This window comes from Melanostigma gelatinosum, assembly GCF_949748355.1.
Source record: "Melanostigma gelatinosum genome assembly, chromosome: 8".
In the NCBI taxonomy this organism is placed as follows: Eukaryota; Metazoa; Chordata; class Actinopteri; order Perciformes; family Zoarcidae; genus Melanostigma; species Melanostigma gelatinosum.
The window spans coordinates 17,163,067-17,179,283 of record NC_136641.1 but is presented as its reverse complement, the minus strand read 5'-3'; the positions used below and the strand labels follow the sequence as shown (position 1 = coordinate 17,179,283).

At 40.0% G+C, this 16,217-nt stretch overlaps 2 protein-coding genes across 3 annotated transcripts in view; one reads left to right on the top strand and one right to left on the bottom strand.

Moving 5' to 3' along the window:
- Positions 1-5,758: 5,758 nt before the first annotated feature.
- Positions 5,759-13,527, bottom strand: commd7 (COMM domain containing 7). The gene is made up of 9 exons (XM_079274502.1): positions 13,401-13,527; positions 10,646-10,699; positions 10,390-10,492; positions 9,313-9,369; positions 9,178-9,215; positions 8,187-8,277; positions 6,529-6,578; positions 6,375-6,423; positions 5,759-5,936 (listed from the first exon to the last, which is right to left on the bottom strand). The coding sequence occupies exons 1-9, from the start codon at positions 13,479-13,481 to the stop codon at positions 5,860-5,862; spliced, it is 600 nt and encodes a 199-aa protein (XP_079130628.1). The 5' UTR covers positions 13,482-13,527; the 3' UTR covers positions 5,759-5,859.
- A 994-nt stretch (positions 13,528-14,521) lies between these two features.
- dnmt3bb.1 (DNA (cytosine-5-)-methyltransferase 3 beta, duplicate b.1) overlaps positions 14,522-16,217 on the top strand; it is a 33,211-nt gene continuing 31,515 nt past the window's right edge. For both annotated transcript variants that reach the window (XM_079272998.1, XM_079272997.1), the window contains exon 1: positions 14,522-14,632. The gene's annotated coding sequence lies outside the window, so the exon portion shown is untranslated. The remainder of the gene's footprint in view (positions 14,633-16,217) is intronic.

Sequence of the window (16,217 nt, the reverse complement as noted above, 5' to 3'; positions counted from 1 at the left end):
TGTTAATTAAACACTCTGCCAATGTCTTATTTAAAAAGGGTTTCTAATTTCTACTTGTTTCTACAGCACAGTCAACACAGCATCCGTCTCGTATTGCTTTCAACTTTTACTCTCTCTATTTGTGCATCTTTATCCACCAATGATTGAGGATGATATTGGAGCACCTTCCTCCAGGGCAGAGTGTGTTGTACCCAGATAACAACTTCTCTGTCTGGCCTGGCCGACAGCTGGGTGGCCCATCGACCCCCCCCCCCCCACACACACACACAGTCAGAGTCTGTTACAGTGTGCGTCGGTGTTTGTGTGACAGTTTCCCTTTTTACTCTCAGTTTTGGGCAGGAAGACATTAATTACCACCGACAGAGAGAGAGAGAAAAAAGTTTTCTCAGTAAATCCACGTGACGAAGAACTGTATGAGACAAGGGTATTCTTATCGACAAAATGCACACATGTACGGTCCCCCCCCCCCCCCCCCCCACACACACACACACACACTTGACAATGCTTGACAAAGAGGCTTTTTAAACAGTTTATTTCGGGGGCTCAACATCCTTTTGACCATTTGTGTAGTTGTACATCTGCCAGGGTCCTCTTTGTATGGATACAAAAAACAAACACATGCAATTAATTAACCTAAAAAAAATAAAGCAAAATCCTCAGCAGTGTTACATATAAAGTTACATATACATGGCTTATTTAAACAAATTAGTGTGTTTTCATGGTGTTTTTAATGGATACTTGTGACTACTTAAAAAACTAATACTTCTGCTTTACTACTTTATCTTGTACAACATGCCCGGGCATAGTCCTTTACCATGGGGCAAATATGTAGTCCCTTGACCCCAAAGCCTAAACTCCACTGACAATAATAGACTCATCACTCTGTCATTTTCCCTCTCCTGGTTTTGTCATTCTGGACTGAATACACACACACACACACACACACACACACACACACACACACACACACACACACACACACACACACACACTTTCATTTGACAGCTGTGAGCTATTGGAATTAATTTGCATCAACTTCCTCTTCCCACTGTAGGTCCAACGGTAATACACACACACACACACACACACACACACACACACACACACACACACACACACACACACACACACTCACATTCACACACACTTCTCCTTTCATTTCAAACTCTATTTGACCAAACAGTCTTTCCTTGAAAAGCCTCTGGTTATTCCCCACTGGGAAAATACAGACACATAGACACAAAAGAAAATACACAAATGGGTTTGGAAGCTGTAGATAAGCTTCTCTTCTCATTTTTAAAGAAACAACTTTTTCAGCTGAAAACCAATGTATATGGATATTTAGTTGTGTTGTTGATGCATTCAGGTCCAAATCTTGACATTTAAGTGCATATTTTAATTCTACATATTGTGTTTATCATAGCGACTGCTTTCCATGGAGGCAACTTTGATCATTAAACCAACTACCCCTCTGTCCCTCCTGAAAAAAACAAATGTCTCTCAAATCTTGCCAGATTGGGCTGGTTTACACCCAATTGGGCAACTTTTGATTAATATGGGCTGGGAAAAAATAGTGTTGGGCCGGTAGATGCAAACAATATTACCAAACAAGCTGTCATCTTATGGTCAAAAACATAGATACAAAACTTGTCAACTTCGTTGTGTCCACTCACACATATTATTGACTCATTTGATTTGAGAAATATTTGATTGACATGAGTTGTATTCAACCTTTCATTAGGGAGAAGGGTGGAGTTACTTACCTTGACGTCATCACCTTTGACATTGACATGCCAATTTGTGTATTTGGTTTGAGAGCACTATTTGTGGGTTGTGATCGCCATCTAACAATTTATCTTTGGTTATTCAAGGCAGATATGAAGCTTTGTATGCTCATGATGTGTTTTCTATTTTGTATTTCTATTTTCTAATGGTTTTATAAGGGTTGCTGACAAGGCTATGATTTGGGCCGATTTCTTATGAATTGAGCAGGTTTCAAATTGTGATCAAGCTTGGCGGTAGCAATTAGTATAAGCTAATTGAAAGGGTAACAGCTGTCATTCATCAAAAATAGCTAATTTCCAGCTATTTATGTGAGTTAACGTAGACCAAGCCCATGCAGTTGATGGTATGCTTTTTATGTTCTGTAATGAAAGCGTTGTGGAATTAGCAAGCTAGCTGGCAAAATAGCCAGTCACTAAATGAATTAAATGTATCTTAACATAATGCTTCATTAACAAACTTTTGTCACAGCGTGGGACAACACTGATTCACCAGAATTTGTATGGCGTTGATGGCTTAAAGGGATAGTTCACCCTAAAATGAAAATATAGCCTATATTTTCTCTTACCTGTAGTGCTACCTATCAATCTAGAGTGTTTTGTTGTCAGTTGCCTAGTTTTGGATATACCGGCCACAGAGACGTCTGCCTTCTCTATATGGCACTCGGCTTGTGCTCCTCAAAGCGCCACAAAAAAAAACATTTGAAAAACTCAACAGCAGTGTCTCTTTCCATAAATCATGGGCTGTGGATTATCCTGAATCATGATTTCATGTTGTAACATGTTGGGCCACACGATGAGAGGAAGGAGAGGCGGCATGAACATAGAGAGAGGGGGGGGGGGGGGAGTAGGAGGAGGAGAAGTCATAGTCCAGGAGAAGGTGAAAGAATGTGACGGTTAAGATAAGAATGAGACAACTAGGGGGGATCCCTGAGAGAGGGGAGTCAGAGAGCAACCAAGAATTGAATGGTTTCAGTCTAAAAGGGAACATGAAATGGACAAGTATTTACAAACAGTCTTGTTACACATAATGTAATGATTTACTGAAAATGTGATAAAATGTGCACTTAACCTAATCGAAAACGTAACAAAACCCAATGATGCAATAACTTGACCAATGATCTTAATGCTCTAATGCTCTAATGATGCTTTTGAAGATAAGCTAGCATACGGCTTGTGCATATTTCTAATGAATTGCACTTTATGAACATTGCACATCGTAGTTAAAACGCAAGATTTATTGAGTGAAATTATCTCTGTCTCAACCTCTTGGCACAGAAACCAATATTTTTCCATTTCTGCCTGTTCTGTTTGGCATACCTTAAAGGTGCTGTACAGCCTTGGGAGCATCTCAAAATGGCAACGGCTGAGCCAATGGGGCATCATGGGTAAAATAAACTTGAAGCTTAGCATCAAAATGTGTGCAGATTTAAATAGGAACAGGTTCCTGTTTCAGTGTCAAGTGCCCAATATTGCAACCATAGTGCTGCAGGAGTCTTAAACCCTGGAAATAAGAAAAGCCTTTTTGCACTTCTGGTTTCTGTCTCAAATCATATAAATTTGTAATGGGGGTTTTGGTTTGATGCCTGAAATAACGTCTGTGATCGACAGAAGTTTAAATGGACAGTTCACCCCCTAAATAGTTCCTGCATAAAACTACTCACAACAAGGTCTGTGTATTATTTTGAATAACTGGGTCATGATTTCTGGAAAGTCAAATTTATAATTTGTTAGCGCTTTGAGCCCCACAAGCCGAGTGCCATATGGTGTGGTGTGTTTATGGCCTTAACCTTTTTCTTCTGGTTTGCATTTACTCTTCAAAAATCACAAAAGTGATTTTATGACTGCCATGACGTAAGAAGAAGTTGAACAAGGAAAGGCACTTTTTAATGGGAGCACAATTGTCAGTCTGTTTGGATACTAAACATCTGATGGACGTGTTAATAAATACAGTGCGTTGGCTATGTATGGCAGTATGTGTTTCATACTACATTTCCTCAGGGGAACAGCTGTTGGCGAAGTGAAGTCTGGAGATAATCATACGCCACATGAAAGAGTAATCTTGCGCCTGAACAATTATGATGAAATGCGTATTTGAGGTAATATGATGGGCATTCTGTAAGAGAGACAGACACATCACTCACTCATATCACAAAACATCGAGCACTAAATAAAGACTATCTAAGGCAAGCTGATGGAAGCAAATCGTATGTGGTATTCCCTCCACAATATAACATTGTATGGACAACCTCTTGAAAATCACACATTAGGTAAGATTATGAACATAATTGACTATATTTCTGCAAATGTTGTCTTATAATAATACACTGATACCATATGATACACATGTCATATTTTGTTTTACAGGAAGAAAAGATGATTGGATTTTAACATAAAAATACGACGACATTTATTTTTTTGTAAAATTTGTGGCATATTTTTTGACATATATTGTCAAATAGGTGCACAATATCACAGATGATGTGATTTAAAATGGTTAAAAGGCATTTTTCATTTGATCTCGACTAAAAGTAGTAATATTATAATGAACTGTGTGTTGTCACAAGTAAAAGTCTTAAATTCAAAACCTTACTTCAGTAAAACTACCAAAATATTAACCTGAACATATACGTAGAAGTATTCAATATGCAAAATGGCCCATTTCAGAATTACATATATTATATTACTGGAACACAATTATTGATGCATTTATGTGTTCATCACTTTAATGTTGCGCCTGGTAAAGATAAAGCTAATTATAAATGTTTTATATACTGCTGGGTAGTTTAATCTATATGTATATATTTATTAGTTGATGTATATTTTGTATCAATAATCTGAAAAGTAACTCAAGCTGTGAAATAAATGCAATGAAATAAAAAGTACACCAATACCTCAAAACTGTACTTGAGTACAGTTCTTGAGCATGTGAATGTACTCGGTTACATTCCACCAGTGACCAGCATCGAGTCCTACTTAGCAGCACACTATTTATTTACATTTGTAGTCTCAATAATTAACCTCCAAAATTGTGCTCTTCAGTAATATGAGGGCAAAATGTCAACTTCCCAGACAAAATCTATTCATTCATTTGGCAGATAATTGTGTTCAAAGCAGCGTACAAATGAGGGCCAATAAAAGCAAAAGTAGATCAAGGAGAGACATGTTGTGGCCTTGTAGGCGGACTAACATGAAATGTGCCGAGTGAGTCAGACAGACGAATGTTACTTTACTGGCAACAGCCATGTAGAAAATATCCCACTGGGCCAATAACCCTCAGATAAGAGCTGAGCTCATTACTGTAAATATCAGAGAAGAAAATAAATGCTGATGCTGACTAGTAGACACACGTACGACCGAGTCTGAAATCCGCCTCGAGGTTCAGGAGTATCGTCAGCGGTTGGAATGTAATGCACTATATTTTGACAAGGAAATTATTTTCTATATATACGGTAGTATATTTTTGTGTATACTGAGTATTTTCACACTGTGGTGTAAGTACTTTTACTCAAGTTCTTTGAATACTTCTCAAACCACTTCTTTTTTTGAATCTACCTTCCATCTATTATTGCTGCTAATAAACTTTTTGTTTTATTCTCTTTTAACGGTGGGAAATTTGTGTGGAAAAGGTCAACAATTATTCATGCGAAGAAACAACAGCACTGAACTTGATCAAACAGGTCTGGGTGAAGTTGAATTAATCTTCTCTCTTCCTTTTACAGTTTTTTTTGGAGATCGAGATGCCTAACTTCCCCCACAGGACACGTTCACGTTTTATCTGAGAGCGAGAGATAAAGATGAAGTATCGATGAAACCGTAGACTTAAGTCTCACCTCAGTTCTCAAAAAAACTTTCTCTGCTATCACCAGAAAAAGAAGCCCAATGACTGAATGTCCCACATCAATCATTTGAGAGAACAGCTCAGAGTGCAGTTGTTTTCTTTTTTTATTCATGTTCATTTGAGTAGAAATGTCTGACAGTAAATAACATCTGTTGAGCTTCAGTCAGTGTCACTCACACACACACACACACACACACACACACACACACACACACACACACACGCACACACACACACTCAGCTAAAACACTCCATGCTGGCCTTGGCTCTCTCCATCTCGTGTAGGAAGTTGTAAAACTGTGGGAGCGTCAATTCTGGAAGCGATGAGGGAAGAACACAGGAAACAGTTAGTGGATAACACAGACTGACTGAGTACTACTCTATTACACTACAAAGATCGTAGTTAGTAAAAGATAGCTTTCCTACTCCCTGTCACACTTTGGTATAAACTATCTTAATCCTGCTTCAAGACAGTTTGTTTTCATTTGCTGTTGTAGAAGCTGGTCTGGTATCTCTTTAAAGGGAATAATTCTCTGGACATGAAATTTCTGCATTCAAAATAAAAGAAACCGTTGCAGTCCATGCATCTGCCGTGTGTCTCGATTCAAATGTTCATTCATGCTGCTTCACGCATCTGGCGCTGACATTTTGAGATCCAGTTAGGCAGGAGGTTATAGCCAATACAATAAATGAAGTGAACATTGAACGTTTTCAGAGCTGTTTTTGGTCAGCAACAGCACACAGTCGCTCACCCATGTGGACGTTTTCAGTGGAAATCCCCTTTCTGACCACCAGCTTCAACTGCAGGAGAGAAAGAAAACTGTGTTCAACAAAACTGAACAAAGAGCTGGGTAACTGTGTGTGTGTGTGTGTGTGTGTGTGTGTGTGTGTACAGAGCTTTCAAACCTGCAGAAAGATGTTTCCCACTTTCTGTACTTCACTGGTGCCCACAGTCACTGTGAGGGTCAGAAAACACATCATGTTACTTAGATTCATACAAATTGATCAATAAAAAAAAAATCACAAACAAGAATACATTATGGTTTTTTCAACGTTGTAGGGAAATTGAAAGTTGATTTTGTAGTACATTGCTACTTCTGTCCAAGGATTTCTCCCGTACTTTCCTGTAATTTCTCAGCTGTTGGGTGTCAAATGTAGGTATAAAATATCCCCGAAGGTAATATTGAATCAGACTATGTGTAACGTGAAATGTGACAAACCCACAGATAACCATCGACTCTGTAGCTCTGCAGAATTTGTTTGCGTATTTTAGCAGATTGTTTTGGTTTTAAGGTAGTAAAGAGTGCATGAAGAAGCTCTGATGAAGCTGCACTCTACCTGCTCAGCAGCACACAGCAGCCGGACACAGTTAGAGACTAACTGCTGATGGAGCATGAAGCAGCTACAGAGCCAGATGTTTTTCTCAGGAGGCCAAACATGATAACAACTTGACTAGTGTTCATCAAACAAACCCTTAAAAGGGACGAGTGTGTTGCGTAATGTGTCAATAGGCAGCTACTTGCTAACGCATTAGTCGTAACACGTTTATGGTGTAATAACATGTCAGCCTGGTTTTGAGTTAATCTTCCCTGTAGCGGCCAAACATTTGTTTCCTTTTTTAACTAGGGCCACTTTACCTTTATTTCACACTCCTTTCATTCCGTTTGCTTCACTTTGGTTATGATATTGTGATGCATCACAAACTTTACTTTCTCCTTAATTCAGAGGTTGCATTACAGTTACTAAGCGATATTTTGTGAACGTGACTTTGATCATCAACTGTGCATTACTTATGATGGTTTCTTAAACACATATACTGTGTGTGTGTAAATGTCTTTTGAATGCAACAACTATCATCCAAAAAACGTCAAAAACGTCATGGATTATGAAGCCGTTTGGTATTTTGTAGCGAGGCCACAACTAAATACGCAAGAACTCAAAAGGTCCTGGACTCTTTCTAATTCACTTTATATACATTCAGCATTGTACAAGACTGTCTGTTTGAGTAGCAGTCGGTGAGAAAAGCAGTGTAAACATTGGCTATCAGACTTCTCAAGTCTCCACAGATTTCCCGACTGTTCACAGCCGACTCGTTGGCGACATGCAGAGACACAGTCTGCTTGCCTGGCTGAAGGTTTATAACAGCACAGTCAAGTAAACTACAGATGAGTGCAGCATGAACTGGCACTCCCTGTTCTCTCCCCTCATAAACTAGAGCACTGTGTCTTTTAACATGAAGATCAGCTTAACAATAGCTCAACATAATGCTAATGACTCTCCGGCTCAGCGTATTAGCATCTCCATTGCCTGTGAATCTTATAGGTTGTATGCATAAACAATGGTGCCTGATAGAGACCCATCAGACACACATCAGAGGTGTTTCAATGAGACATACGCTATATGCTAATAGCTGTTAGACGAGAGCCTCGGTGTTCATGAATATCTGCTGGAAGTCTGAGAGGAGAGAAGACCGCAGCGCTCAGAAATAGACTTAAAGTGAAACTACCGTATACATTTTGTCGAGAGCTAAATTTGATGGGATGTCTAGTTTTGCTTCGTTTTACCTCCAAACTTCCACTCCATGTCAACCAGCTGGTTGACCATCAGAGTCTGTCCCACAGCGAGCCTGGACAGCGCTGCATCGTGCTCCCCCCACTGCAAAACACAGAACGAAAGACTCCTGAGATCATAGAATGATATCTGGTTTGATAAGGCCTTTTATTGACTTTTAAAAAGGACAGAAGGCAACACGATTAATGTGACTCAAAAGGATTCATGTACTGGATTATCTTCAGATTATAAATGCTGAATTGTATCACGTTTATCAATGTTAATAACTTGTTTTCTATGAATGAGGGTGGTGGAATGCCCCTGAACAGGATAGTTTGGATGTTTTGAAGTGGGATTAGCTGAAGTAGATGGCGTCCATTACGATCTCAGTTTGGAGAAACAGACAGAAGTACAAGCACAGGAGTAAAACAATGTACTCCTGAGGACGGTGGCAGCAGCAAAATGTATTTTAGACACTTAAAAATATATATTATGAATATTTTCACCGCTTTACCTTGCCGTCAGCTCTTTCCGACGGGGAACTGAAGCCGTTATATCCGTCTCTGCTCTCTCGCAGAACACGGGAGTTCCTGGTCTACCGCTGCCTCGATCGGTTAGTTAGTTTGTGCTTTTGTCAATGTGGTGTTTTAAAGGGTTAGTTTGAATTCACCAAAGTCAATGGAGCGTTGTGGCTTTGAAGAGAGCACAGATGGATATAATGGCTTCAGGTCAAAGGGGCTAACTGATGGCAAGGTAAAGTAGTGAAAAATATTCTAAATATAGAGTACACGTGAACAGATTTCTTCAGGTGGCTCAAATATATTTGTCCACAGCAGTACACTGCTTTTTTCCTCTGCTTGTACTCCAGTCTGTTTCTCCAAACTGGGGGCGTGTCGACCGCCATCTACTGCAGGTAATACACTGACTATGAATAACTACTTCATATGAAATCTGAACTATCTCTTTCACCCTTTTATTCTGTTTTCAAATAGAGGTGAAAGTTACCTGCTGTGAAAAGTGAGCCGCCTTGTCTTCGCTCAGCCCTGAGGAATCAACAGATAAAGCAGATTTTTGTTTTTTTCTTTTTTAAATGAACCCTCTTTGTAAGAGACTCCTGTGAGAAAGGATTTGGATGTGTACCTAATGTCACGAGGTCTTCTTTGATCTGCTCAGCTGTCAGGTTTTTCTTCAAGGCGCCTGAGGAGAGAACAGACACAATCACCGTCAATGAGAGAGAAACTTAAAGCTGAACATTCATTCCTATCAAGTCGAGTGTCATGGTCAAATTCTAAACTGCATGAATTCATGTTTGTATTGTCTTAAAAACAGAAAATACTGTAGGTGGCATGGTTGCACAATTAATTACTTAAGAGTTTTGACTACGAGCAGAAAAGGAAAATCAACATTACGACACTAAAACGTTGTAGATTGTGGATTAAACCATGTCTTGTCAAGACTTTTACTGATTACTGGACTTCTAAAAGAAAGGAAATTATTGGAAAGGAGACACAGAGACCAATTTCTATCCCAACAGGGGAGGGAGAACAGACCATGCTGCAGTAAAACAATAATTTGGCATTTAAGGAAAGTGATTTACAAGGGTTTACGTGCTAAAACTTGTCCTCCTTGTATTTTGGTTTAATACAGATTAGGTGAGCTATAAGTGTTACTTATTGAGCTTTAAAAGTATTTATAGGCTAAAGTTATATATTTAGCATAAAGACATGAGAGTGGCATTTATCGTCTCATCTAACTTTAAGAGATAGTTTGCACCTTTTGGAGTGGAATATTATGAGGCAATTATCCTTATTACCTACCAGACTCCTTTGACAAAAACATTCAATGTGCCTCACAGAACACGGGAGTTGCTGCTGCGTCGCTGCCTCGCTGGGTTAGTTTGCATGTGTTATTGTGTGATTATGGTGAATCCAAACTAACCCTTTAAAACACCAAAGTCACACAACAACACTCACTAACCGATCAATGCTGTGGTACTCCAGCAACGCCCGTGTTCTGTGAGGTCAAAGAAGTCTGGTGACTTTGAAGAGAGAGAATAGATAAGGGATTCAGTTCCTCGTCCGGCTGCACTTGTATGACGCTTGGGTCTTCCGGCCCATGTATGCATCCTGGGTAATGTAGGTTATGACCAATAGAAGTTGAAATATATAAGGCAGGCAGAAAACGAAATGTTTGTATGGATGCGTGTGTGTTTCCCACCCTGTGGCACCAAGAGGACGCTCTTCATCAGGTTCTTCAGAGGACCGGCACTCATCCCATGTTCCCCTGCAAACTCCCCGAGCAGCTGCATGAACCTCTCAGTCTATACACACACACACACAGAAATACACGCATTCATTTGCACACACTTACAATAGGACAGGGAATGTTTTTCCTCGGTCCAGTTACCATGGCTAATCACGGAGTCCATAATCCCATTAACATCAGACTTGTGTGAGTGTGCGTGCGTGCTCACCTCTTTAGGCTCCAGCAGGAACTGGAACAGAATTTCAATCAGACGAAGAAATTGCTGCACAAAAGGAAAACATGAAAGTCGTTGTAAATGTCTGAATCTGTGTTTGGTTTGTTGGAGAAAATAAATATAATATATACATATAATGAAGCTATGTGTGCATATAGAAACTGTTGACTCATTCCAAAAATGCAGTCTAAAAGTCCCTCTCTACATTTCTACACCTACAGTACACACACACTTTTTTCCAGACTATTTCTGCAGTTTCACATAATACGACTTTCACAAACTGCTAAAATAATGTGTTTTCTCTGAAGATCACAGCACAGTCGTTTGACTTCAGTCTACTGAGTGCTGTCTTACGATTACATTACTGATGTTGAACGCACTTATTTCAAGTTATTTTAGGACTCATTAGATGTGTAATAAAGCTAGACTGATGTACTGGAGTAATATATCAGTCGTTAAGTAACACAGAAATTGCAGTACAAACAGTATTCTTGAGGTAATTTAGAAACAGTGTCAATGTTTGAGTGTTTATCTTTTGTTAAAAAACAAATCTAGGGAATCTGTATCAAGATTGTTCTTTATGTTAAAAAACAACAACAATTACCATCGATGTTTTAATATCCTCATTGTTGGTATTAATATCGGTCTCAAGAATCCAGTATTGGTCGGACTACGTTAAACTTTGATGGGCACTTGGAGCTTGATAAGCATTTTCATTCTCGTATTCTGTGGACTACAACAATGGTGGAATGCAACAAAGTACATTTCCTAAAATACTGTACAATTCTGAGGTACTTTTGCTTAAGTATTTTAATTTTATGCTGCTATATACCTATGCTGCACTACATTTATTTGATAACATTAGTTACTTTGCAGATTTCGATTATTGATACAAACTATAAATTAACTAATACATGATGATGTATTAATATAGGTTAAGCTAACCAGCAGTATAAAGTAATTAAGAGTGTCTTCACCTTTAGCAGATGCAACATAAAAGTGATAAACACATACCATGTATTACAATTTATAATCCAGAAATAAAATGTATATTATTCTGAAACGGCCCTCCTGCATAATGAGTACTTTTATATTTGGCAGCCTACATTTTAATGCAAATGCTTTTGTACTTATAACTGAGTATTTTCACTCTGCAACTGGTTGTTGGACTTCCTCACAGAGAGACCACAAGCTGTTCGGGTCAACAACAACACTTCGAACACACTAACACTGAGTACGGGGGCCCCCCAAGGTTGTGTGCTCAGCCCCCTTCTCTTCACCCTGCTGACCCATGACTGTAAACCCAACTACAGCTCCAACCACATCGTGAAGTTCGCTGACGACACTACCGTGGTAGGTCTCATCAGCCACAACGATGAGACTAACTACAGGAAGGAAGTGAACCAGCTGGTCCGTTGGTGCCAAAATAACAATCTCTTCCTCAATGTGGGGAAAACAAAGGAGATTGTTGTTGACTTCAGGAGAACCCACTCCCAACCCCCCCTCCCTCTGACCATCAATGGTGCTGCTGTGGAACAGGTGAGCAGCACCAAATTCCTCGGTGTGACAATCACAGATGACCTCACCTGGAACAGCAACACCACTGCACTGGCAAAGAAGGCCCAGCAACGCCTGTACTTCATCAGGAAGCTCAAGCGAGCAGGAGCCCCCCCCCCCATCATGCTCTCATTCTACCGAGGCGCCACTGAGAGCATCCTCAGCAGCTGCATCACGCTGTGGTTCGGAAGCTGCACCGCCTCCAACCGCAAGAGCCTGCAGCGCATTGTGAACTCTGCCCAGAGGATCATCGGAGTCTCACTCCCTACACTACAGGACATTTACAACACCCGCCTCACCCGCAAAGCACTCGGCATTGCGGGTGACCCCACCCACCCCTCCAACAGCCTCTTCAGCCTCCTGCCTTCAGGGAGAAGGTTCCGCAGTCTCCGTTCGAGCTCTACCCGGCTGAGGAACAGCTTCTTCCACCAGGCGGTCAGGATGCTGAACTCTCTCCCTCCCTCTCTCCTCTCGCTCCCCCTCTCTCCCCCCCTGCCATCTCTCCCCTGACCTCTCTACCCTCCCCCTCACCCACCTTTCCCCACTGCCTCAAATGGAACATACCAGGACATCTACTCCCCCTCACACCCCTTCCCTCATCCAGCACCAGTCACTTTTTATCAGCACCAGTCACTTTTTATCAGCACCAGTCACTTTTTATTCTCTGCTGCTACTTGTTTAATCCTTTATCTAGGCCCTTATGTTCTTAACTTTATTCTATTTTATTCTATTATATGTTATATGTTCATGTCTATATTACACTGTGGGACTGCGAGAAACGGCATTTCGAATTTTCTGTATGCATAACACATGTGGAAACTTTGACAATAAAGTGAACTTTGACTTTGACTTTGACTTTGACTGTGGTATTACAACTTTTACTGAAGTAAATGATCTGAATACTTCTTCCACCACTGACACAGTATGTTGTCACGTGATTCACACGCGCTATCGATTGGTGTGTTTACTGACAGCGATGGACAGCGAGATAAATGCCGCAAATTAACAACCACGCATCCTTTTTTATTAATCTTTGAAGCCTCAGAAACTATGACAGCTATTCACAAATAAGGAGAATGAAACCTCAGAAACGAGCTGAGCTCAGAAATACAGCTCAGTTAGCAAACGTTATTAACATTAACTAAACTGATGGTTTATCCCTGTCAGTAAAACAAAACACTGGAGTATTTACCTGCTCGTTGAGTTTGTTAAGGTTCTGGAAGTTGGTGCTGACAGAATCCGGTAAAACGTCTTTAGTGAAGTGAAGCTGCATCTTTTTATTCTGTCAGTGCTGCTCGGCTGTTCCTTCTCCACTTCCTGGTTCACTTGTGCGCATGCGTGGCCAAGTGCTCTGTATTTACTAAAAGCGAATTTTACAGAAATTAAAGCAGAGACTCAATTAAAACGGTGAGTATAAGAATAGTAGATTAAGTTCATTTCAGTATTTTTGATAATACTATAGTACTTTTTCTTAACATTTTGAATGCAGGACTTTTACTTGAAACATAGTATATTTTACTAAGGTGGTATTACCAGTTTTACATGAGTAAAGTATCCGAGTACTTCTGCCACTACTGGTCTCAAATAATGTACTAATGTAGAATATAAGGGATTTTACACTACATCTCAGAGGCTGCATCTCAGAGGCAAATATTGTACTTTTTACTACTTATTTGTAGACTGTGTTGTTCGACTTTTAGTATTTTAATACTTAGATTAGATTAGAGAACTCATTTGTCACCCAAAAACTCATACATACTTCTTCCCTCACTAGTTGTGGTTCAGTAGTAGTACAAACTTTGTATTACAAAGTACTATAAAAGGAAACTATTTCAGCAAATATACAAATAATTTGTAAATAGTACTTAAGTACAGTTGAGAATATGTCTGTAGTTACTTTCCACCACTGCACCACTGTATAATTTCCTCTTGTACTACGTTATTCTTCTAATGTTGTACTTTTTACACCACTGCATTTATCTGACAGCTAGTCCCTTTGCAGACTCAGATCATCACTACAAAATATGAGACCACACAGAGGCAGCGAGAGTGTTGGAGGTGGTGAGTGGAGTTGTTTAAAAAAAAAAAATGTTTAAGAACAGAAAATGGGAGTTGACATTCTCACCTGAGGGAAGCCTCGATCGCTCTCAGCGGCCAATCTGATGTTACCTCTCCTCCCTGCGGGTCAGAGAGAGAGAGAGAGAGCGAGAGCGAGAGCGAGAGAGAGAGAGAGAGAGAGAGAGAGAGAACAGCATGCTTCAACAGAGTGAACAACTCATGCAACAGGACTGACCGACTCCTGATCTGTGCTTTGTTTTTTTAATTGTGCTTTGTTTTTTTAATACCCACTTTTCCTCACAACTTTGACTCTACAGACAGCAACACACCTTCCGTGTCATTCCATACGTGTACGAAGCGTGGATGGTAAGTTTCTCACCCGGGAGGGCGTTTTTTTTGCAAGAATTTACCGAGCAAATAGTTTAATATAGAAACCCCACATTTTAAATTTGTTAACCTTATTTGACACATTTCTGACGCTGTTTGCGGAGGCTGGCTCGCGGTAGATGGTGTGCTTTCCCTTTATCTCCTCGTGCACTTGTAAAAGTGTGTAGCTCGGTAGTCTTGTTGCCCATGTGCGGCGAAAAGGGCTGCATACATGTTGAACCCGAGGCAGTTCAACCAAATATCTTTAAAATGACCACGTGGACGCTCGTGATGCGTTCATAACGCATTTATTAGAACATTCCTATAATACTCTTTGATAAATTGAATGCATATGTAGTGCGCATTGTGTCTATCCCCTTTTATTTCAGTAATCGTGCATCTCTCCTCCCATTATATAGTTTAAGGTAACTTTTTGTTTTTCAGTATCTATTTTTATCATATAGTTTGTATCTCTGTAAGATTTAAACGTTGCTGCTGGTTCTGAGTGGGGCGTTTGAAGCGATTTTTCGTGCTTAATATGTTATAGTGCTGTTATTACGACGAAACCGTGTGTGTTGGTGCAGAATAGTGAACTTACACGAACCCTGTGTGTTGTCCCTGCAGGGTTAACTGTGGACTTGTGTTGCACCTGGTTTAGTTGCATGTATTTTAAGGAATTGAACGATGGGAATTTTACTGTGTTTCCTGGTTTTGAACGCGCTCCGGTGTTTGAACATGTTCTGGCGGTGCATGTTTACCGGATGAATTTCCTTCTTCTAGGATTACTGCTCTCTTGTCCCTCGGTGATTTAATTGAATTGTATCGTTTGCAGCATATTGTTATACTGGCAGGGACACATGTATGTGCAGACAAATACAAAAGTATTCTCATTCATGTTGGAGTCACTTTAAAATGCAGAAAGAAGCCACGAGGTGGAAAGTGAAGGGGAGGAGTCACTCAGAGGTGAATGATAAAGTTAATCCAAGGGAATATTGACACCATTTAGGGCAAATATATATATATTAGTGCATTTATTTTAGCATAAATTGACAAGACTTGAACTCATACTATTTGTTTACACTCAAAAGAAACACAACTGTATTAACATTTCTAACATTACAAAACATTTCTAATATTCAAAGAATGGAGTGGTCTCGTGTGACGTCACAGTTTAGCTGTCGGCCATGTTGGAGTACATGTTGGAGTACACACAGCCACTGGCATGCACGGCTGAGTCGCAGAACCTATCGATCATGGTGAACTTTTGTGCTGTCTTTGGTTGTGGCAGCAGAGCTGATAGAGACAAGAAATCATTATTTGGTTTGCCAGCGGTTATTACACATCAAGGAAATTACACGAAGGAGCTATCCAAGCGACGTCGCCAGAAATGGCTGTCGCGCATCTCTCGAGATATAAAGGAATCGAATTTGGGGTACACTAGAGTATGTGCGGATCACTTTATAAGTGGTCAGTGATTTTATTTACAAATTCGTTTGTGAACAGTATTTAATAAAGGAAATATAAATTAAACTTTTACATGAGAAGTTTACCGAAGCTTCATCGGCCCGTGACAGCAGTCGGTGCC

Excerpts from the sequence above, each read along its gene's own strand:
- commd7 (XM_079274502.1), bottom strand. The coding sequence starts at position 13,481 with ATGCAGCTTCACTTCACTAAAGACGTTTTACCGGATTCTGTCAGCACC. Across the intron at positions 10,493-10,645 it reads TCCTGCTGGAGCCTAAAGAG|ACTGAGAGGTTCATGCAGCT; the intron begins GTGAGCACGCAC and ends GTGTGTGTATAG. Across the intron at positions 6,424-6,528 it reads TGGGAAACATCTTTCTGCAG|TTGAAGCTGGTGGTCAGAAA; the intron begins GTTTGAAAGCTC and ends TCTCTCCTGCAG.